Raw genomic sequence first — 23,216 nt, forward strand, 5'->3', positions numbered from 1 at the left:
GTCCACCTTCTGGTTCCTCCTTTTCATTCAGATGCTCTCCCCGCATCACTAAGGTCTACACTAGCACTTCCTGTACTTTGATGGGCACCCACATAACCTGAGAATCTTATAAAAAATGCAGATTCCGGGGGGCGCTGAGTGGCTCAGTCGGTTAAGCATCCAATTTCAGCTCAGGTCATGATCTCACAGTTTGTGAGTTCAAGCCCTACATCAGGCTCTATGCTGACAGCTCATAGCCTGGAGCCGACTTTGGATTCTGTGTCTCCAGCTCTCTCTGCCTCTCCCCCACTTGCACTCGCTCGTGCACTCGATCTCTCTCTCTCTCTCTCTCTCTCTCTCTCTCTCTCTCTCTCTCTCAAAAACCAGATTCCGATTCGGTAGATCTGGGGTAGGGCCTGAGAGTCTGCATTTCTAACAAGCTACCAGGAGATATGGATGCTTGCTCACCTCTGGGCAACACTAGGACTACCAAGGGTTTACCTAAGTTTTAAAACCTAGCTCAAGACCTGCCTCTTAAGTACTTTTAGCTCTCTGCACCCCACAGTGGTCCCTCCACCGTCTGCATGCACAGCACTTCTTATCTCTACTTTTAACTCACCCTACTTTGGACCATCTCTGGGCCATTATTTCTCCTCTGTCATTTCACACTGGCATTGTCTTTTCATTTCTTGTGGGTCTTGGCTCCCTTATTAGACTGTCAGTTCTTTGACCGTGAAGGACATATTATTGATCCTAGCTCCCCTTCATTCCTTAGGCCCATGTCTTATACACACAGTAGGTCATTGGGAAATATTTAATGATGGTGAGTAATGTGAGAAATACATCGAAGGGGCATAATGATATTAGTTCCTCATCTTTCTATTTTCTCTGGCCAATCGCTGTGTTTACCAAGTTATCTAGTTATTTTTAATTTCCTAATTAACTTTCTAATGGTGTCAGGGTAATGGCTCCTTGTCCACTCTAGGGTAGAACCAAACTCATAAGGTTAAACTTGTAAAAAGTCTTTTAAATTCCAGCCTCAATGTACTTCTGCAGTCTTATCACCTTAAACTCGACCACTTGCATCTGATATTTCAGCTACAAAATAACTCCCAGATCCTTCAGCATGTTTTACAAAAGTCATAGAACTGCATTTCATCATATGCTGTTACTTCTTTGGTTCTTCCAAAGAACGTTATATGTTCTTTCCTTCCTATCCTGTCTACAAATGCCTACTCATTCTTCACATTCCAGCTCAAATGTCCCTTCCTCTGTGAACCTTTTACCAATCGTTCTTTCCGTAGCATGTGAAATATTTGGTTTCTGAATTTCCAATTCTGAGTATATGGTATCATCCATTATGTTGATTTTTTTGTGTATGGCTATTTAGGTGTGAGAAATCAATTAATGATGAATGAGGTATCATCAAATAGTAGCTCCTTGTCATGCATGATGCTAGATATCCTAATAGGTCTCAACCCCAGGTTCTAAGCTCCAGACTGTGAAGTTACACTCCTCCTTCTCCCTGAAATATCTTCAGAAAGAAAACAAACCAACAGAGTGGAGCTTCCCCAATTTAGTTATACCCAGGGGATTATCAACATAATGGGTATTATCAGTGTAACCGGTCAGAGGCTCATTTACATTCTAAATTCTGCAGCTCAGAGCACAGAGTGTTCCAGGGCCTGCCTTACTAACAAAGTATTTGCTCTGCTGGTTATAGTTGATTACATCCTCATGGACCCAATAGAGAGAAAAAGACTCTTCATTGAGAATATTCCCCGTATGTTTCCTCAAAGAGTGATCCGGGCCCCTGTGCCCTGGCACAGTGTCTACAGGAATGCCAAGAAGTGGAACGAGGAACATCTGCACACAGTGAACCCCATGATGCTCAGCCTGAAAGAACTGTGGTTTACAGAGTAAGAATTTCCTCCCTTCCCTTTTCTTTCCCTTTCTTTCTTGTTTGCACACATAAGAGACTATCTATGCTGGGCACAGTTAGGGTAGCCCAGCCCTTAAAAGGAAATGATGAAAATCCTGGACCAAAAGTGCATATGAACTGTAAATGACAGCTCTCCATGCACAGTGAAGGTACTTTTCTTTGCATGACACCCAGTGCCAGTCTCTAAGCCCTGGTACGTACCAGTAAAGAGCACAGACTTGGAGCCAGCCCGCTAAGGGCTGTATCTTCACTCTGCGGCTTCCTAGGTAATATGGGTATGTTACATCATCTGTCTGGGTCTTGCTTTCCTGATCTCTAAATTAAGGATAGTAAGAGTTCCTGCTTCATTGGGCTGGTAGGAGGAATGAATAACTTAATACATGCAAAGTACTCAGAACAGTGCCCGACCCATTAAGTGGGAATGAGCCATTAACTCTGTGAGGACATGTACCACACTGAATTACAACTGTGTGTTTGCTAGTTTGTCTTTTCTCTAGCCTATGAGATGTATGGGAGATTGGGTCTTATTCCTTAGGTAACTCATTACCCGCACAGGGATGGCAAACAGTGGTCTGTTATGTTCATCAGTGGAGCGCCTGGGGGGCTCAGTCAGTTAAGTGTCTGACTCTTGATTTCAGCTCAAGACCTAAACTCATGTTCATGAGTTCAAGCCCTGCATCGGGCTCTGTGCTAACAGTGGGAAACCTGCTTGGAATTCTCTCTCTGCCCCTTCCTAGCTGGCGTGCTGTCTCTCTCTCTCTCTCTCTCTCTCTCTCTCTCTCTTTCAAAATAAATAAATAAAGTTAAAAAAATTTTTTGTTCATCAGTGACTGAATTGGCCACAGGAAGTGGAGGAGTTTAGAGGATGCAAGAATCCCTTTTCTGTCATTTTTCTAAATTGAGATATAATCCACATACCATAAAATTCACCCCTCTTAAGTGCACAGTACGGTAGTTTTCAGTGCACTCACACGTTTGTACAACCCAGAAAGAAATGCGATATCCATTAGCAGTCACTCCTTCATCCCCCTTCCGCTCAGCCCTTGGCAACCACTAACCTGATTTCTGTCTCTACAGATTTAACCTATCCTGGACATTTCATGTAGATGGAATCACACCATATGTGACCTTTTGTGTCTATTTGCTTTTTGCTCAGCATCAGGTTTTCAAGGTTCATCCACCACTGAAGCATGTATCAGTGTTTCATTCCATTCTGTGACTGAATATTATTCCATTGAAAGGCTACACCCTGTTGAGTTTATCCATTCATTAGCTGCAGAGAAAGACTGTCATTTTGGGGGAGTCCATCAAGGGAGGTGCCAATCCTGGTGGGAACATGAGGCCAACAGATTTCACTGAAAGGTCAGGCTGATGACATGATGAGCTGCCATCGTCTGAGTTCTTTATTAGAAAAATTAGAGGCTGGGGGCATCTGGGTGGCTCAGTTGGTTGAGTGTCTGACTCTTGATCTTGCCTCAGGTCTTGATTTTAGGGTTGTGAGTTTGAGCCCTCTGTTAGGCTCCACGCTGGGTATGAAGCCTACTTAAAAAATGAAAAGTAGAGAGCCAGGAGGCTCAGTCGGTTAAGTGTCCGATTCCTGATTTCGGCTCAGGTCATGATCTTAGGTCACATAGGGCTCTGCGCTGACAGTGTGAAGCCTGCTTAGGATTCTCTCTCTTTCTGCCTCTCCCCTGCTGTCACCACACCCCCCCCCCCATTTCTCTCTCTCTCGCTCTCTCAAAATAAATAAAATAAATTTTAAAAAATAAAAGAAAAATTGAAGGTAAATATGCTTACTTAATTTTGATTGGCTAAACTTGCCAGTAGCTCAAATATTTTATTTTGGGGAGGCTCTGTAGCTTTGAGTGTCTTCAGTCTTAAGGGAGGCTTGTTACCTGGAGAACTTCCTTGTTTATCACATTCTTTATTTTACTTATGTTTTAAAAGGGAATGGAAGGGGAAGTCAAGCTAGCATGGAGCCCACCAATGTTAAATAAGCACATTCCCTTCTTTGGACTGTATTCAGTTTTCTAAGTCATTGGAGGTGCCACTCAGGACTGAAAAGAAACAGTCATTTTCTAATGAGGCAGAAGCATATAGGGTAATAATTTATAGTATGGGCTCCAAAACTACACTGCCTAAATTCTGATTCTCTCTCTGTTAATAACAAACAGTGTGATTTGGGGGAACTTAATCTCTCTAGGCCTCTATTTTTTTATATGTGAAATGAGAATAATAACAGTTACCTCATGGGTTGTTGGATGAATTGCTTAGAACAGTTTTGGCATATAGCTGTTCAATAAATGAAGGTGCTGCTTTAATTATAAGCATGTTTATGGCCTCAAAAAATAAACTAGAAATTAACAAAAAAGGTCAGTCTTAGGGATGGTAAATTGCTAAATGCTCAAAGCCAAAAAGATGTACATGTGCATTTAATTTGATCGTGTAGTGAAGATGGCAAATTATTGAACCCATAGCTTCTGAAAAGAAAGAATTCTTACCGCCTGCTTTTAGGGGTTTCCTAAAGATTACGTAGGCAACAAAGACAAACAAAGCCATTTAGAAGGTCTTTGTCAGCTGAACCAAAAAAAAAAAAAAAAAAAAAAATCAACAATGAGAAAGATTTGTTAAGGAAATGATACAGACTGCTCTTCTTTATGGCCTGCATGATTAATTTTAAAAATTCTAAGGAGTCGCCTAGTGGTTGGCAAAGGGTAAAGGACCTGGGGGCTCAAATAGGGTTGTGGTCTAAAAAGCCATTGTCGGAAGTTTGTTAGAACTGAATTAAAGATAAGTAGCATAATTACCAAGTGGTGACAAGGGCCATACTCAGGTTGGATATCAAAGGTGTGGTGAGGGAGGTCTCAGATTCTGTCCTCCCCTAACAGTGCTTTGTGACTGGCCAGACAAGATGGGGACCAAGTTCACCACCTACACCAAGGAGGAATAGGGATTAGGAATAGGAATAGGGTAGGCTGTGGGATTTAAGAAAGGTGAGAAAAGTGCCCAAGAGGTCATTACAGTGATAATGAAAATGAGAAGCAAGACATGAGATGAGCTAAGAAAGTGAGGAAAGGTCTAATTGAGGAAGTGAAAGGCAGTGATTATTTAAAAGAATGAGTTATAGGGGTGCCCGGGTGGCTCAGTCGGTTGAGCGTCTAACTGCAGCTCAGGTCACGATCTCACGGTCAGTGAGTTTCGAGCCCCGCGTCGGGCTGTATGCTGACAGCTCAGAGCCTGGAGCCTGCTTCAGATTCTGTGTCTCCCTCTTTCTCTGCCCTTCCCCACTCATCCTCTGTTTCTCTGTCAAAAATAAATAAACATTAAAAAAAATCAAAAGAGTGATTTATAAATGAGTGGAATAGATATCAGGAAGAGATATGGTGTCCCTCTGAGCTAAAAGAGGCCTTGGGGAATGTGGTAAAGGGCAACACATCCATTGATCTGAGAGAAATAGGAGAAGATAAGAGCCTCACAGGAGAAGGTGGAAGGAGATTCGTGTATTCATTCAACAAATATTGCATGCCTGCATTGTGTGAGGGACTGTGCCAAGGTATGCTGTGCGTGTCTTGGTGAGTCTGCCAGCCATCGGGGTAGTAGGTCTGAAGGGTTTTTGTTGTTTGTTTAGACCAAAGCAGTCCTCCAAGTTGTCCTGAGTAGCTTATCTAGGGGCCACGTTGAGGATTAGATGGAACCCACTTGATCATGAAGGTGGTGCTTCGCTTGACCTGTCTTCTCTGTCTTTGCTGTTGTAAAGAACTTTGATTTGTCCATTTGATATCCCAGTTCCCAGGCAGACAAATAACCAGGTTGCTGCCAAAACCCCACTCCTCAGATGGGTTATTTGGAGCGGGACAGATAGGAAGGCTCAGCAAACACCTATTCAGTTGGCTCATCTATCTACTCTTTGCAAGGTTCTTGTGGACTGTCTACCCCTCCTCAGACTTTCATATTTTTCAAATATAAATGGTTTTACTCTCATTGAAAAGTGAGGATGGGGCACCTGGGTGCCTCAGTTGTTTAAGTGTCTGACACTTGATTTTAGCTCAGGTCCTGATCTCACAGTTCGTGAGTTTGAGCCCCACATCAGGCTTCACACTGAGCACGGAACCTGCTTGGGATTCTCTCTCTCCCTCTCTCTTCCCCTTCTCTACTCACTCGCACTTGCACACTCTCTCTCTCTCCCTCTCAAAATAAACAAACAAAAAGATAAGAAAAGTGAGGATGTGTGCCCTTTGAACCCATCCTCGAGAATTCATTATTGTCTTCTCAGCCCAGGACGGTTCTCCCTCTCTTTTGGCAGATTTAAAGACCTCAGGTTTGTTCGAACAGCAGAGTTACTGGCAGGAAAATTGCCTTTGCAGCCTCATGAGTACTGGGATGTGATCCAGAAACACTGCATGGAAGCACGCCAAATTCTTCTCAACAAGTCAGTATCTGGCCTCAGAATGGGACCTCGTCACAACATCATAAACTCTCAGGAGGGAAAACTGGTTCCCAGCCTGGAGGTTGCACAGTTTGCTGACTTCTCACTGACATCTTTCTCTGTCTCTTTCCTTCCACATTCCATCCCACCAGTATTTGTGTCTCCCCAGGTCCATGCTTCAACCCTCATTCCTGTTCTCCCTCTGCCTTTTTGAAACTCTCATTACCATTCTTTGTTGGGCTACCACTTCCTTACCCTCCCTCTGAAATCTGTGAGGTCTTGCTAAGTTACATGACTTGAGTTTGAATAACTTGTGTTCAGGTGGCCCAGATAAACAGCTGCAAGATTCCAGGGTTAGAGAGTTTTCAGTCACTTAGACTATTCCTTTTCCCTTTGCAAATGCATGCAGGATGATGTCCAGAGCTAGAGAAACCCCCTTATGTAAAATGATGGTGGTAATACCGACCAGTGGGTTTTTATTATCAGAGAAAATGTATATGCCATAGCACGTAGTAGCTGCTTGATAAATATCAAAATTATTGTCTTTACAACTCTGGCTGTTACTAGTACTTCTCTGATTGTTAGAGTAGCACCTTCCTAGCAATCATAAAAGAGATGTGATAGGATGAAAAGGCCAGTGGTTCCCACTGGGAATTAAAAATTGGGGGAAGTAGGAAGAAAGAACAATGAGACATCCATTTTTTCTTTTTCTTTTCTTATTTTCACTCTCAACCTCTGAGCAACTATCACCACACTGGAGTTTCTCTTAAGTTTTCTTCTTTTTCTCCTCTTCCTCTCTTTCCCCCTATAAAGTCTGAATCAGAGGCCAGGCATTTGGCAGGGAGAGAAGTTGGACAGAACATTCCATTTCTTCATGCCCCTTCACCCCAATCTCTGATTATAGTGAAGAAACTAGAGACTCTTTGAGCAGGACATGACACCAGCATCCCTTGTGCCTTTGGATGAATAGTCTCTCAATTCAAATCTTACTACTTTCTTTCCAGGAAAGAGGTGTTGGCCGGGGAGGTGGCCAGGGATATGAAAGTACCGATTTGGAAAGCTGCTTAGTGGGGAATGAGCCACCTTCCTTGTTACAGAGAGTGGGGAACATCTGATAGGATTTCTCCGAGCTCAGAAGAGCTTCTTACTTCTCTGCCCTTCTTTTTTCACAGGTGGATCCCCACCTGTGCCCAGCTGTTCATCTCACAGAAGGAGCAGTGGGTCCATTTTGCTCCCAAGAGTGACTATGACTCCTCTCATAACATTGAGGAATATTTTGCTTCTGTTGCTTCCTTCATGTCCCTCCAGCTGAGGGACTTGGTCATTAAGTCTCTCGAGGACCTCGTCTCCTTTTTCATGATACACAAGGTATGTAGGGGACCAGCAGTAGGCCCTTTGAGGGGAAACAACCAAGACAGAATCAGAATTCCATCATGTAGGTCTTCAGCTACATTAGTTCATGAAAATGAGTTTTGTGAGTCACAGCAAGCTTTCCTGAGGTAATTGCCTATACCAAATTGCCAAAGATCTCCAGAAGTGGAGAAGTTGTTACAAAAATTGAAAGAAGATAGAATAAAATGGAATTCATACCTCCTATAAGAGGGAATGGGGTCACTTTTTCATCCTCTGTGAAGGAAGGAGTTGAAAAAATTTTGTTATCAATCTTTGGCTTGATATTTAGGGAGTGTTGTGTGTATCATTGCAAACATTGGCTTTTGGTTCTTTGGTCTTTGAAGGGGCATCTCTGAAAACAAAAGGCTTTGTTGACCTAATTAATAACTTTCTTCATGAAACTACTTCAGTGAAGTCAAAATAAAAGCTAAAAACACTAAGCCTTGGATTTCAAAAGATCATAGCATCCCCTAAACTTAAATAACCTATGGACCAAGGTTTGTTTACATTTTATGCCATGTGCACATTTTACCTTAAAAAGGAGTAATAAAAATATATAATTGCCTGGTTATAAAAGGTTAAGTTCTAAGTATTTTTACAAATGAAGTAAAGATGAACAATTGTCCTTTTGCTCAAAAAAAGTATAGAAGCCAATGTTGCTGAATTTAGACTGTGATGTTAGCTTTGTAGCAAGGACCAATCAATAGATGTCACTGTAATCATCCACTTTGCTAAAGCAGAAGAGGCTCAGATGTGGAACAAATCCCACTCTAAAATTCCCCACAAAGGGGAAAGTTAAATCTTTATATGTCTGAAAGAAGGGGAGATTTATGGGTATTTGATACATGGTAGCGATTCAGCAAATGTTTATCAATCATCCTTAAACAGATCTAGAGATGTCTAACATCACTGACTTAGGCAAATACTTTCCAGCTACCCTGTGACAATTTCATTAGGCAGGGTAGTTTATGAGAGGTATCTCCTATTACTACCCTCATAGGGAATTGTAGATATCTCCATGCCAATATTTCTGTTGTAGGAGTGTTGACATTTTGAGTGTTTAAAATAGACTATACACTCATTAGCTCCATTTGAGGTATACAGATAACTATTTATGCTTTTGGATTCTGTCAACAGATTTTTATTGAGCATCAGCTATGTATTAAATGCTACCTTGGAGATTTCAGAGGAAGTACAGGGTTCAGACAGATCCTGCCCTTGAGGTTAGAGTAGAGAAAATAAGATGTACCTATAAATCTCTGCAACAGAGAAAGCTAAAATAGCATGAAGGAAATAGAAACACATAAGTTCAGAAGTGAAAGAGATTATATCTTGCTAGAGAACAGAGAAGCTTCCTAGAGCAGGGACTTTTGAGCTGAATTTTGAAGGGTAGGAAGGATTTGGAAATAATTAATGCAGGAATATCTAAGCAAAGAAAATATACTGAATTAAAACTTCTGGAATGGGGGAGTGGATAAGCTCAGGGTGGGCTAAGCCATACCCAGACCTTATGTGAACATGAACAGTGCCTGGTACCCTGCATTTCCTTTTCTGGTATTCATGTAATACTGTGAATGGGTAAAAATCACTCCTTTGATTCTGGAAGGCCCCATCTTGTGACAGCTGCCATATCTTATATCTCCTGAAGGATGGGAATGATTACAAGGAGCCCTACCAAGAGATGGAGTTCTTCATACCTCAGCTAATCATGATCAAACTTGAAGTCCATGAACCCATTATCATCTTTAATCCATCTTTTGATGACTGCTGGGAATTAATACACAATTCTTTCTTGGAAATTATTAAAAACTCTAGGGAGATCCCCAAGGTATAGTACTGACTTACTCATTTATAGTTTTATTTACTTATCGAATAAAATATATTTAAAGAGATTGTTTGTACAAGGTAGTCAGAAGAGTTTTTATTTTGAGAGCTCAATCCTGAGTATGCCTCCCGTGACCCCAGACAGAAGATTTGGGCCATAAAGAAATGTCCACGCATTAGAGAATTGTGCTTCTAATACAAGCATTAATGGGGCGCCTGGGTGGCTCAGTCCGGTAAGCGTCCAACTTCAGCTCAGGTCATGATCTCATGGTTCATGAGTTCAAGCTCCGCGTCCAGCTCTGCTGTGAGTACAGAGCCCACTTCGGATCCTCTATCCCCCTATCTGCCCCTTCCCTGCTTACATGCATGCTGTCTCTCTGTCTCTCTCAAAATAAACATTAAAAAATTTTTTTTAAGAATTATTTTGTCAGCAAGTAGAGTTCCCCTTTTCCTCAACATGACGCCAACTTCAAAGGGACAGATGTGTCCCAAGCCGTAACCAACTTGGGTTGACAATCCACGATGGAGCAACGCCATGAACTCACCAAGAATCTTCATGAAATGATACCTAATTTAGTTCTTGAAGTTGCATTTGTTTAACCACTGAAGACATCAAGGGGAGAGATTGAAGCTTCTCTTCCTGATCCAAGACCTTTCCAGCTTCCTTTCCAGGGTGGGATTGGTAATCATATTCCAGACACGTAGCAGACTTTTAGTGCTGGGCAGGATCACCCACATGAGTGTGACTCTTCTGTACTCTGTACTCCCTCTGGGTGGCTGAAGTGGCAAGAAGGCCAGTGTCCAGAGCCACACAGGAAAGGGAGCCATGGGGTGTTTTTCTCTACTTTTCTCCCCCTCCCTCATTGCCCAGGCATTATGTGTGATGCTTAGGTACTCTTAAGTACTCTTTTCTTTGCAGTCCTATGCTTAGAGGGTTCCAAGAGCTCAAGAGTAGAGTTTGGTGTTGTAGGGAAGCATGTGAGGCCAAAATGCTCTAGTCGATTTCACCAGATAACTCTAAATTTGGGGTTTCGAACCCAACCAAGCCTAGTTAACAAGAAAACTGGGTGTGTGGAAGGGAAAGAAACAGTGGGCAACTCTCCTACAATTGATATCCCTAGAAAGGAAATGAAAGAGAAGACCCTGTAATTTGGAAGGATAAGTGTGGGGCTTGGGGACAGATAAAATACATACCACTCAAGTTCTCTTTCACTGATCTTGATTAGCAATGTTTGCAAGCAGCTGGGCCGGGAGAGCCAAGGGCTCATGTGGTCGCTCCTGCAAACACCCAGCAGGGGTGGTGGAATTTAGTGGATTCCCATGGCAAGAAGATGTAGTCACAGGTTATAGTGTGTACCAGGTTTGAAAGCTAGGCCCAAGTGAATGCCAATGACTTTATCAGACTGTGAGAAAAAGCAGCCCAGTCTCAGCATTCTCTATCTAGACATGCCCACAGCACTGGCTCCTGTGTCAAACTCACACGATTCTGTCTCTGAACTGGGTATTGAAACTTAAGTTTTTTTTTTTAAGTTTTTTAATATTTATTCATTTTTGAGAAACAGAGAGATACAGATCACGATCAGGGGAGGGGCAGAGAGAGGGAGATACAGAATCTGAAGCAGGCTCCAGGCTCTGAGCTGTCAGCACAGAGCCCGACACAGGGCTTGAACCCATGAACCGTGAGATCGTGACCTGAGCCAAAGTTGGACGCTTAACTGACTGAGTCACCCAGGCACCCCAAAACTTAAATTATTTTTAATGTTTATTGTTTTTGAAACACAACTGTTTTATTTATTTATTTATGAAACACAATTTATTGTTTTTGAAACAGTGACTGGGTGCCCCATGAACTGGGTATTGAAACTGAGTGCCCCATGAACTGGTGCCCCAGGTGCCTCATGAACTGGGTATTGAAACTTTAAAAGAATAGCCCCTCAGGTTGAGTATCTAATAAGTATATCTAAGAACTGCAACAGACGGACATTACCCCTAATCCCTACCTTTCCTGCCTTTTTTATGGTTGAACATAAATATTATTTTATTTCATTTATTTTTATTGTTTAAGTGTTTATTTATTTTGAGAGAGTGAGAGAGAGAATCCCAGGCAGGGTCCATACTGTCTGGGCAGAGTCCGATGTGGAGCTCAAACTGACAAACTGTGAGATCATGACCTGAGCCAAAATTAAGAGATGAATGCTTAACTGACTGAGCCACCCAGATGTCCCTTATTTTATTTATTTTGGAAGTTTTATTTTAAAGTAATCTTTACACCCAATGTAGGGCTCAAAATCACTGTCCTGAGACCAAGAGTTACATGCCCTACCAAACAAGCCACACAGGTTCCCTTAAACATAAATTTTTTTAAGTTGGGAAAAATGTCAGCGTGAAGTTTTGAAAATAAGTTTCAAGGTATAGAAGGGAAGCCTACCTATGAGAAAGTTACTAAAGGAAAGCAAAGTACATATTAGAAAATATTTGTCTTGGCAAAAAAATTAAGACATAGATGTTGTAATACTGATTGAAATGAAAAGAGGTGAATGAGCGGCATAAATAAAATGAGGTGGGGTGAAATAAGGAAGGGTTTTCTAAAACTAAAAATGCAGCAAGGAAAAAAATCAGCATTAGCAGCCATGTCAAGACATTACTTTCGTAATCAGGAATACACACACAGACACACACACACACATTACTATGGAGTCTCCCTGATGGGAGACTTTTCTCACTCAGAGTGCCAGGGAAATCCCAAACTTGGAGAAGTGTGCAGGCATAAGCACTGAGGGTGATGACAAGACCAGGAAGTCAGGGATCAGAGAGCCATGGAGATAAGAAGATTGTAAGAGTGATTACCTGGGAAGGGCACCATTGATCTCAGCTCAGTTTTACAGACTACTACGGAGCATGGGAGAACCTGCCACATTTAAAGGGCGATAAAAGGCATTACTTCCTCTTTTGACTGAAGACTTCTCAAGAAACAATCCCTTATGCTGTCCACATGTGATCTGTTGAGTGGCCTGGATGTACCAGTTGTGTGTCCCTAAACCATATCTTTTTCTTTTTTTTTTTTTGTAATGTTTATTTTTGAGAGAGAGACAGACAGAGAGGGAGACAGGATCAGAAGCGGGCTCTGCACTGACAGCAGAGAGTCTGACACAGGGCTCGAACTCCCGAACTGTGAGATCATGTCCTGAGCTGAAATTGGACGTTTAACTGAGCCACCCAGGCACCCCTCTCTAAATCATTTCATCCATATGCTTGACCAATGCCCTATCCTCCATCTCCTTGGAGAAGGATCACTCCTCCACTGTCTGCAGCATGGCCACAGCAAAGAAGCTGTTTGTTCCTCTGCTGGCTTAAAAACCTTGGAATTGTCCAAAGAAGGAGGATACAGACCATTTACACTGGGCTTTCCCTCTTTCTAAATCAGTGTATTCTCATCCATGGTGTATAATTGCTGCAACCAAGTAGAGCACTCTGACAGTCTTTTCTGGGACCCATCACCGTAAGCTTTCTTAGGGAGAACATTGGGTACCCAGCACAGACTTGGCAGTCTTCTTGAATCATGCAAGTGAGAACATTTCCCAGGGATACACACATGCCATTTAGAAGTTGGAGTACTTGGGGCGCCTGGGTGACTCATTCGGTTAAGACTCCAACTCGTGATTTCAGCTCAGGTCATGATCTGACAATTCTTGAGATCAAGCCTCACATCAGGTTCTGCACTGACAGTGTGGAATCTGCTTGGGATTCTCTCTCTCTCTCTGCCCCTCCCCTACTCATGTTCTCTCTCTCTCAAAAATAAATAAACTTTAAAAAAAAGGAGTACTTGAATTATCAGAAAAGATACTGTTCTAGCTATAGACTTTTTTCCCCCTCTGATCTGAGAGAAGAATCTAGTGTCTCTCCTTTTCTTCAGGGGAGAAAATGGAAGTTCAGAGAGAAGTAGCTTAGCTCAGGTCACATGGTCAATTAGCAGCAGAATCAGATTTAGAACCCATGTCTCCAATAACTTCATTAGTAAAAGCTGATCAGGGGGACAGGGAGCCACCACTATAATACTCATTCAGTCACACCATATTTACTGAGCACTTACTATGTGCCAAGCTCTTTAAAAAAAATTTTTTTTAATGTTTATTTTTAAGAGAGGGAGAGAGAGAGAGAGCGCGCCTGAGTGGGGGAGGGGCAGAGAGAGGAAGACACAGAATCTGAAGCAGGCTCCAGACTCTAAGCTGTCAGCACAGAGCCCAACACAGGGCTGGAACCCACAAACTGTGAGATCATGACCTGAGCCGAAGTCAGATGCTCAATCGACTGAGCCACACAGGTGCCCCACTACGTGCCAAGCTCTTGTTGAACTCTTCACAATAGTGAAGAAGTCAGACACGATCCAGGCCCTCATGGTATTTATATCCCATGACAAACCTAAAACGGCTCATTATACATTATTTCGTTACAGTTGTGCTGAGTGGGAAGAGTTCAGAATGTGAGCTTTAAGCAGGGAAACTTAACATCCTAACTAGAGGCCCAGGGGACTCTCCAGGGACAGGAGACTTGAAAGGGGCAGGGAAAGATGAGTAACCCAAGAGGGAGAGAAGAGAGGATAGAGGTAAAGGGACCAGGAGGGTGATCCTGGCACTATCCAAGGGGAAACAAGTGTCAATGCAACTGGTGTCTCTGGAAGGGAGTCCATTGCAGAAGATTTTACCTTTTGGTACCATTTCCCTTCCTGTGTCTTGTGGATGTGTCACTACATAAAAGTGGTTTCTAATCCTTTAGGTGGAATCTATCCTGTTCCCGGAGTTGAAAGGATATAATCTGATTCTTGGAACCATTAACCCTGAAGAAAAACTGGTTTCTGATTTTGTGAATCAAACCTTCGAGGTATTTCAGAAAAATCAAGTCGGCCCCCGCAAGTAAGTGGGTTTAGTTGTAACTTAGCCATTTTGGCATTGGTTTGTTTGTCATCAAATAAATAATCGCTGTTCCCATGCACCCAAAACACATCTGTAGTAAGAACAGCCAACACTTACATTGGAATTACTATTTATCCCCATCTTACAGATGAGGAAACTTTCCCAATGTTATACATCAAATAAATAAAAGAACCAGAATTCAATTACAGGTGTGCCTCCACTATCTGAAAGCTGCAAGGCCAGATAAGTTTTGGCATTTAGAAATTGCTGGATTTTAGCAAAGTAACATAATGCATATTTCAGATATTATGATGCAGCTTCAGCAAGATCTCAGGTCGCACCCCTTCATTAAATCTATTGATATTTCTGTAGTGAAAAATATGACTATTCACACAAGTAGCCTCACATTGGTTTACACCAGCTTTTGCTATCAAATGAATTTTGAAGCAGCTTTCTGTTTTCAGAGCTTTTGGACTTAGGAATTAAAGGAAATAGAGGACAATTTATCTGAATGCTCCTTAATCATTGTACTGTAGGGGGGCACCTGGGCGGCTCAGTCGGTTAAGGGTCTGACTCTTGGTTTCAGCTCAGGTCATGATCTCACGGTTCATGGGTTTGAGCCCCGTAATGGGCTCCGCACTGACAGTGCAGAGCCTGCTTGGAATTGTCTCTCTCTCTCTCTCTCTCTCTCTTTCTGCCCCTCCCCCCTTCCTTTTATCTCAAAATAAATAAACTTAAAATCATCATACTATAGAATATCTCACAGTTGCTCATGTGAGCAGTCCCTAGTTTAGGGTGATCATTTATATAATACTGCTTCCAAACTGAGACACTTTGAGAGTGAAGAGGTATTAACAATTACCATGGTACAACAAGTGTAAATCTAAGCTGTCCCAGGAAAACCAGGATATATGGGTTTCCTGACTGCAGCTCTGTCAACATTTTATACCAGAAAATCCTGTATTGTGAGGAGCTGCTGTGCATGGTAGGATGTTTAGCATCATCCCTGGCCTATACCCATCTTCCCACAACCAAAATCATCCCCAGACATGGCCAAATGCCCCCTGAGTGGTCAAATCGCCCTCAGTTGAGAACTACTTCTGATCTAGTCTGAGAATCATAAATTCAGATTTGGAAGCTCTGCCCTTATGAGTTTGATTTGGGGACATCTATTTGAAACCTCTGTTCTCCCTGTTCTTGAAGTCTGACACAGTTTGTCTTTCTGGACTGACAGCTTTGGACTGACTGCTCCTCAGATTGTATCTCAGTTTTAGAATCTCTGAAGTGTTGGGGCACCTGGGTGGCTTAGTTAAACGTCCGACTCTTGATTTCAGCTCAGCGCATGATTTCACAATTTGTGAGTTCGAGCCCTGTGTCGGGCTCTGCACTGACAGCATGGAGCCTGCTTGCGATTTTCTCTCTCTTCCTCTCTCTCTCTGCCCCTCCTCCTCTCTCCTCAAAATAAGTAAAAATAATAAACATTTAGAATCTCTGAAGTGTTGGCCAACTCTTGGAAGTATACCACTGTGGCCCCAAAATTAATTCTGCTTACTTAATACCTTCTTATTTTAATTCAAACTTTTTTTTAAAAAGGTCTTATTTTTAAGTTATCCCTACATCCAATGTGGTACTCAAACTCACAACCCCAAGATCCAGAGTCACACGTTCTACTGACTCCGTGAGCCAGGCATCCTTAATTCAAACGTATTTTAAGTCAGAACATCCCAAACACATCCTCCTCCAATTTGGGAGAAACTGTCCAGCTATTTTTGCATGATATGACAGAGCAGAAAACTAAATTTATCCCATAGATGTTAGGTTCATTAGTTCCAAATTTTCATCTTAAAATTTAGACATAGGGTTTTAGAACTCGAAGAAAGGATAGGAGCTAATATGTTGGGCAAAGCATTTGTTGCTTTATATGTATATTATTGTAGGTAAGCCTTACAGCAATCCTATGAGGTGTTACTATTTCTACTTTAAAGATACTGATATTTGGAAAAAAAGAGAAATATCTTGTCTAAGTTCATATAGCTAAGAAGTGGCAAGATTGGAGTTTGAAGCCAAAGTTCTGAATTCCCAGTTCACTGTACCTTTTGCAACGTTATATTTCCCTTTCCTAGCTAAGGCTAATTTTTACTATATTTATGTCTTCATTTTCCCCTCTGCCTAATCTGATTTGGTGACCTGTATTTGCTTGTCTGATTTTACACTCTTCGATTATGGAAGGTACTTAAATGTATACAAAAAATACGATGACTTATTGGATAACACGGCTGAACAAAGCATCACTGCGTTCCTGAAAGAGAATCACGATATCGAGGATTTTGTGACGGTAGGGAAAGTAATTTGATATATATCTTGGAGATGTGTGCTGCAGACAGTCCAATGAGTAGTCAGTGTATTTCAATACATTGTGCTGTGCTCAACATTGGACTGGGTTGGCTGGGGGTGAGGCTGGGGCAAAAGCAGGGAGGCTAAAGGCAAATCAAGCTACTGACTGTGCTCCTTTCTACAGAGGATCAGTAGCATAAAAAAGCGGAGAAATGAAATTGCCTCCATGCACATTACCGTGCCTTTGGCCATGTTCTGCCTTGACACCATGACCCTGAATTATGACCTGTGTGAGCGAGCCCAAAATTTGAAAGACCGTCTGATTCAATTCCAAGTGGATGTAAACCGGCACACCAATACCAGGTATCGTGATTGTGGGTAGAGAAGTAGCAACAGTATTTGGCATGAACGGGAGAATAGAAAAGTGGACAAAACTTGCACCTTCTATTAATGACCAGACAGAACTTCTAGCTCAAGTTGTTTTTGCCCCAGAGTGAGGGTGGCAGGGAATTCAGGTTCAGGCTAGAAGGTGATCAGTAGGGAAAAAACTACATGGGGCTTGGAACAGGAGTGTGGAAAGCATCCTGCAGCTAGCCATCTCTGATCTCTCAGTGTTTGCTTCCTTGGAGGCATCATCAGGGAGATGCTGCCTCTTGGGTTTGGCCATCAGAGGTCCTCTCCCTGGCCATGTAGTACATTTTCAGAGACACAGGGTGCTTACAGGCACCCCCCTAGAACCACTCCTATGCAGGCTTCTGCTGTACAGATCTGAGGATTCTGTCATTTGGTCTTAATTAAGCTCTATGTCATACCTTCATTTCACTGATGACTATATATTAGTCCAAACGTTTTTGGTTCTAAGGAATAGAAGCCCAGACAGGTTGGCCAAAGTGGAAAAGGTAATTTGGGTCTCACGTGTTGAAAAGTTGAGGAATTGCTAGCTTCAGGCCATCAACACTACAATTCGGATGCAGTCTCTCTCCCTCTACTGGGCTTTCATTCTCTCTCAGGGTTTCTCCCGTTTGTGGGCCCAGCAGTTCCAGGCTTACATCCTCCCTGGTTCCCATCCAGAGGGGTCAGTGGTTTCTGTCTTTCCAGTTACCTCAAAAAGTCCTGGCCTGTGTGACACTAGCCTGACTTGGGTCTTTTGTGCAGCACTGAACCAAATGCCATGGTGAAGAAGATGGCTTAGATCGGGTGGCAGTCCCATCTCTGGGGTGGATGTCTGCCCTATGTGAACCATGTGAATTTGGGGTGGGGGTACCCCAAGACTTAGGGTGTAGTTCCCAGAAGAGGGAAAGATGCTAAGAGGCTGGGAGACCAACCTTCCAAAGGCCACCTCCAAATACCATCACATTAGAGAATAGGTTTTAACATAAGGATTTTGGGGGCACACAAACATTCAGCCTGTAGCAAAAACACTAGTGCCCAGTGTGTGGCTGTATTTGAAGCCTAGGCCTTGAAGGAGATGATGAGGTTAAATGAGGTCATAAGGATGGGATCCTAATCGGATAGGGCTGTTGCCCTTGTAGGAAGAGGAGGAGGCACCAGAGCTCTTTCCGCCTCTCCCCACATGAGGACACAGTGAGAAGGCACCTGTCTGCAAGCCAGAAAGAAAGCCTTCACTAGGAACCAAATTGGTCGGTACTTTGACCTTGGACTTCCCAGCCTCTAAGAACTGTGAGAGAATAATTTCCTGTTTTTTAAGCCATCCAGTATGTGATGTTTTGTTATGGTAGCCCAAGCTTACTGTTAGAATACCCAACTAAAAATGCAAAGGAGGCTGGGACGTGTAATGTGGCTCTGAATCCAAGAAGTAGAAAATACTATGTAATATTGAGCCTATGTAGTACAGTAGATAATTTTTCTCTGCAGAAAGTTTCTAAATTGTGTAGAAATTCATTTTTAAGATCCTGGAAGTGTCTGCAAAGATGTTTTAATCATTTTTTCTTCAGTTTGATGTAATTAGCTTCACTATGGAGGGGTCTCTATACATTAAGAAGGAATATTGAGTGTCAACTATACTTCAATTGAAAAAACAAAAACAACAAAAGAAGGAATATTGAGGACTGAAAATATTGGAACGAGTGGTTTTTATAATGCATGAATGTCAACATGTAATAATCAATTACTAATAAAAATTATGATAGCTATTGCTAGCATTTCTTGAGGGCTACTATGTGCTAGGCATGGATGTATTACAGGCAGTTTGTTCCTAATTATAATTAAAATACTGATGATGGTCATCGCTGGCTTTTGCATAAGTTAGGGACATTCAAATTATCCTTAAATAGCATCCTTTCTTGGGGCACCTGGGTGGCTCAGTAGGTTAAGCACCTGCCTCTTGGTTTCTGCTCAGGTCATCTCAGTTTGTGAGAGCCTGCTTGGGGTTCTCTCCCTCTTTCTTTCTGCCCTTCCCCTGCTCGCTCGCTCTCTCTCTCTCTCAAAATAAATAAACTTTGAAAAAAAAAGATAGCGTCCTTTCTCATAGTCTTGTGTTTGGGAAGCAGGCAGTTAGGTCTAGTGGTCCCAGTGGTTGAATGTCACTTTCTCTTTGCCAACCAGGAACTACCTCTAGCACATGAGGATAAACTTTGCTGACATACTATAAACAGTAGTGATTACCATTCGTTTAGTGTTCTACTTCGGCGTAAAATTCAAGGAATTGCTATTGCTGGTGGTGGTGGTGGTATTCTTGTTGTTTGGGTCTAAATCTGGATTCTACCCATGGCATATCTGTTAAGAGTACAAGCTTTGGAATTGTTTGAGCCAGGGTCACATCTTGTCCCTGACACCTCCACAGCATGTTGCTTTGGACAGAGTTACTCAGCCTTACTTTCTTCCATTATAAAATGTTGATAATAACAGTCCCTACCCCTTAGAATTGTTGTGAAGTTTAATATATATATATATATATATATATATATATATATATATATATATATATATTTACCTATTTACCTATATATATATAATGTGTATATATATATATATATATATATATACACAGATATGTATATATTATGTATATATGTATGTATGTATACATAATATATACATATATATATATATTCACTGATTAGAATAGGGCATGGCACATAGTAAAGGGCTTAAAACCTATGAGATGTTATTTCCTTTACTATTGTTTGTATTCTTGAGGTGTGGTGTGCACATGAATATTACCTATCACAGATCTGCAGGTAGAGAAAAGTTGGAAACCATTGTTCTAGTCTCCAGATGAGAATTATACCTGTTTAGCATAAACGTCTTAAAAGAAAGTGATTTTAGATGGTAGAGATGATGATGGCTGTTCCTCTCCCTGTAGCATTTGCAATCAGTACAGCACCATTGCAGACAAAGTCAGTGAAATTCCTGCCAACACTGAGGAGCTGGTATTCCTCATTGAATTCTTAAAGAAATCCAGTGATGTCACGGTGTTCAAACTCCGGAGGCAACTTAGAGATGCAAGTGAACGGCTAGAGTTCCTGATGGACTATGCAGACTTGCCCCGTAAGTCCAATGACATGTAGATTTATGTGCAAACGTACATGTATATTTATATTTTTAGAGGTAAGGAGTCAGGAAGGAGAGTCGGCAGTCCTGCCTCTAAATGTCAATATTGGGAGTGCTGCTTTTCAAGTGTCCTTATACGTTAGAAGCACCAATTCCATGGTCTTATCCTCAGGAATTTGAATCAGACAAAGGGATTTCTTATTGTTAGACTAAAAGAAGAAATATCTAGGGACTTGAGTTCTTAGATGCCTGTCCTGGTATCTTGTGTCTGGTTTCTGGAAAAAATCACTTCCAAATGCAGAGTCCTTTTATAAATGGATAGATTTCAGTTATCTATAATCTTAATACAATTTCACCTTTGAGGAGAGGCCAGGGCACTTTCCTTCATGCTCCTGAATATCTTTAAAGGAAAGAAATGGCCAGAGCCCTTTCAAGGCTTGTTGGGCCAAGTTAGAGTTTTGTAAGGACCAGGTTCTGAGGGAAAAACTGATACACTCTCCACAAGCCAAGTTTTCAGATCCTCCTTCCATCTGGAAATACCTGTGAATTTACCTGGTGTTCATGGTATTTGGGGGAAAGAGTGATGGGAGGGAGAGATGGGTACTGGGACTGAGAGAGGGGTTGCCCTAACCATCCCCCTGCACATTCATGAGCTGTGCCCTTGACCATGTGAACACACACTGGACCTCTGCTTCCTACGTTCTTCAGGGTACAGAGAGAGCCCAGGACATTTCAGCTGACCTGAGCCTTAGAGTGATACTGATTTTATTACTGACATTTAACTAGAAGGGAGACTGAGACTCAGATGAGGTGACAATTTAAAGAAATGGAACTTCAGCCCAAGTTTCTACTCTACTTAGACGCACCCTGGGAAAGCAATGAAGCCTAATGGTTAGAACATTAGCTTTAGAGTTGGTTAGACCTGGGTTTGAAATCGTCTCTGCTGCCTTCTAGTGGTGTGACCTTGATTACTTGGCTAAACTTTGTTTCCCATCTGTAAGAACAAGGATGATAATACTGTTGCCCTTCTAGCCTGGCACTTGGTAAGTGCTCGATAAACATTGGCTATCATTCATCCATAATGGGCCCATCCATTCATTGCCACCCCCACACCCACTTCTGTTGACTTCTTGTTCTGCTGAATTAATTCCCTGAATGCTGACCTATGCTGAACAGTGTCCTGGAGCAGACTGTATGTGTTTTGCAGAAGAGGACATCAAACTGAACAGCACTCTTTTCCTCTGGCCAGACCAGATTGAAGATATCTTTGAAAACAGCCGAAACTTGCTCCTTAGCAAGAGAGATCAGGCTGAGATGGACCTCATTAAAAGGTACAAGGAGAGTCTGAGGTTATTTCAGAAATGATACCCAGCTTTGTAACACACTGCATGTTTCTGGTTCTGCCTAGAGCCCCCCCACCCCCCACAGGAATGCGTGGGCGAAAGCTGAAGACAAATGGTGGAGAAGAAATTTCCTTTTGTTTCCCACTGAGGGATGTTCTCTTTAAGCCTGCTTCACTGTGGTGACCCTGCCAATGCCTTCTCTCCCTGCTTTGAACAATTGGAATTTGGTGGTACAGAGAGAAAAAAGACAAAAATAGTGGCATGTAATAATGGCCTCACAATAATAATAGCAAAATTGTCAGCCTTACATTGGAGACCACAGATCTCTGAGTTATCAAGACAGGGATAATAGAGGCATGGTAGGAGGCTGAGAAATTGCCTATTTTGCAGCTGGTCTTGTTCAATGCTAATGTGGCTGTATCATTTATTCATTCATTATTTGTCAATTCAACCAGTATTTATTAAGGATTTTTACTATGGGCTGTGCTGTATTCTAGACATGTAAGTGTGTTTGGCTGCTAAATAAAGATTTTAATCCAGAGGCAGAGAAAATATAGGCATACTGAAAAAATCAAAAAATGTTGAGTGAAGTGGGTCAAGTGCCACGTACAGGGCAAAGACATGCACGCAAGCACACATACACATCCCAGCTTCTAACACTTGGTTTGTGAACTGTGGTCATACCAGTTACTATCCCCTTCACGTGTGAAGTGCCCACTGCCCAACCTTAGGTCTTATAGTCCCTGAAAATACTTAGAAGGAAGGAAAAATGTAGATAAAAGAAATTTCTACATAGAATGGGAGTTTGGGCTGAAGGAGAAAATGTGCACACAATTTTTTCTTCCAGTGGCCTTTTCTCTCTACCTAAATGAATACTGTCCTCAGAACCTAGAACTAGCCCAGTAGGTGGTACTGAAAATTTTTAATTAATAAACTTTATTTCTTGGAGCAGTTTTAAAATTCACAACAAAAGTGAGAAAGTACAGAGTTCCCATTTACCCCATGGCCCCTTATGCACAGCCTCCACCATGGAACTGATTTGCAGGTTCGTGAACAGGAGCAAGTTTATCTTTTTGAGCCTTAGTGTCCTCATCCAGAAAATGGGATAACAGAGTCCATCTCAGATCATCTCATTTCCTGAGACGTATCATTGTGCAGAGGGATGAAATGAGACGATGTGATATTGTGCCTGAGTGGTACCCAGCACATGGTAGGTATTCAGAAACCATCCGCTTCCTTCATCCTTTGAACAATGACTTCTTTGGGGAAAAAAATCCCCAGACCACAGCCTTGCAAGCATACTCTCAGTGCTCTAAGACTATTCAGAGGCAGCAAATGCTGTTAAAGTTCAGAGGAGTGACGCGTGGCTCTGGGAGAAATGTGAACTGTCATTTATGGTGAGAGGAGAACACTATTGGAGGGGCGACTCTTAGCCTGATGGCATGACTGGTTCCTGAGCTCTCAACAGCGGATTCAGCACAAGAGCACCTCTAGGAGAACCCCATAGCCCTGGGTCCAGCCTTCTCTTTGGTGAACTCTTAAAACTCACGTCC

General features: G+C 42.1%; 1 protein-coding gene across 3 annotated transcripts in view; it reads left to right on the forward strand.

Annotated features, from left to right (window-relative positions):
- DNAH3 (dynein axonemal heavy chain 3) overlaps positions 1-23,216 on the forward strand; it is a 168,135-nt gene that overhangs the window by 16,973 nt on the left and 127,946 nt on the right. For 2 of the 3 annotated variants that reach the window (XM_060648727.3, XM_060648728.3), the window contains 9 exons: positions 1,703-1,898; positions 6,225-6,350; positions 7,520-7,715; positions 9,388-9,567; positions 14,337-14,473; positions 16,703-16,808; positions 16,992-17,170; positions 20,133-20,317; positions 21,528-21,651. In XM_060648727.3, coding sequence (XP_060504710.3) covers positions 1,703-1,898; positions 6,225-6,350; positions 7,520-7,715; positions 9,388-9,567; positions 14,337-14,473; positions 16,703-16,808; positions 16,992-17,170; positions 20,133-20,317; positions 21,528-21,651 — 1,429 coding nt within the window. The remainder of the gene's footprint in view (positions 1-1,702; positions 1,899-6,224; positions 6,351-7,519; positions 7,716-9,387; positions 9,568-14,336; positions 14,474-16,702; positions 16,809-16,991; positions 17,171-20,132; positions 20,318-21,527; positions 21,652-23,216) is intronic. The other variant, XM_060648729.3, reaches the window with a different exon arrangement.

Source organism: Panthera onca, chromosome E3, assembly GCF_046562875.1.
Source record: "Panthera onca isolate mPanOnc1 chromosome E3, mPanOnc1 haplotype 2, whole genome shotgun sequence".
NCBI lineage: Eukaryota > Metazoa > Chordata > Mammalia > Carnivora > Felidae > Panthera > Panthera onca.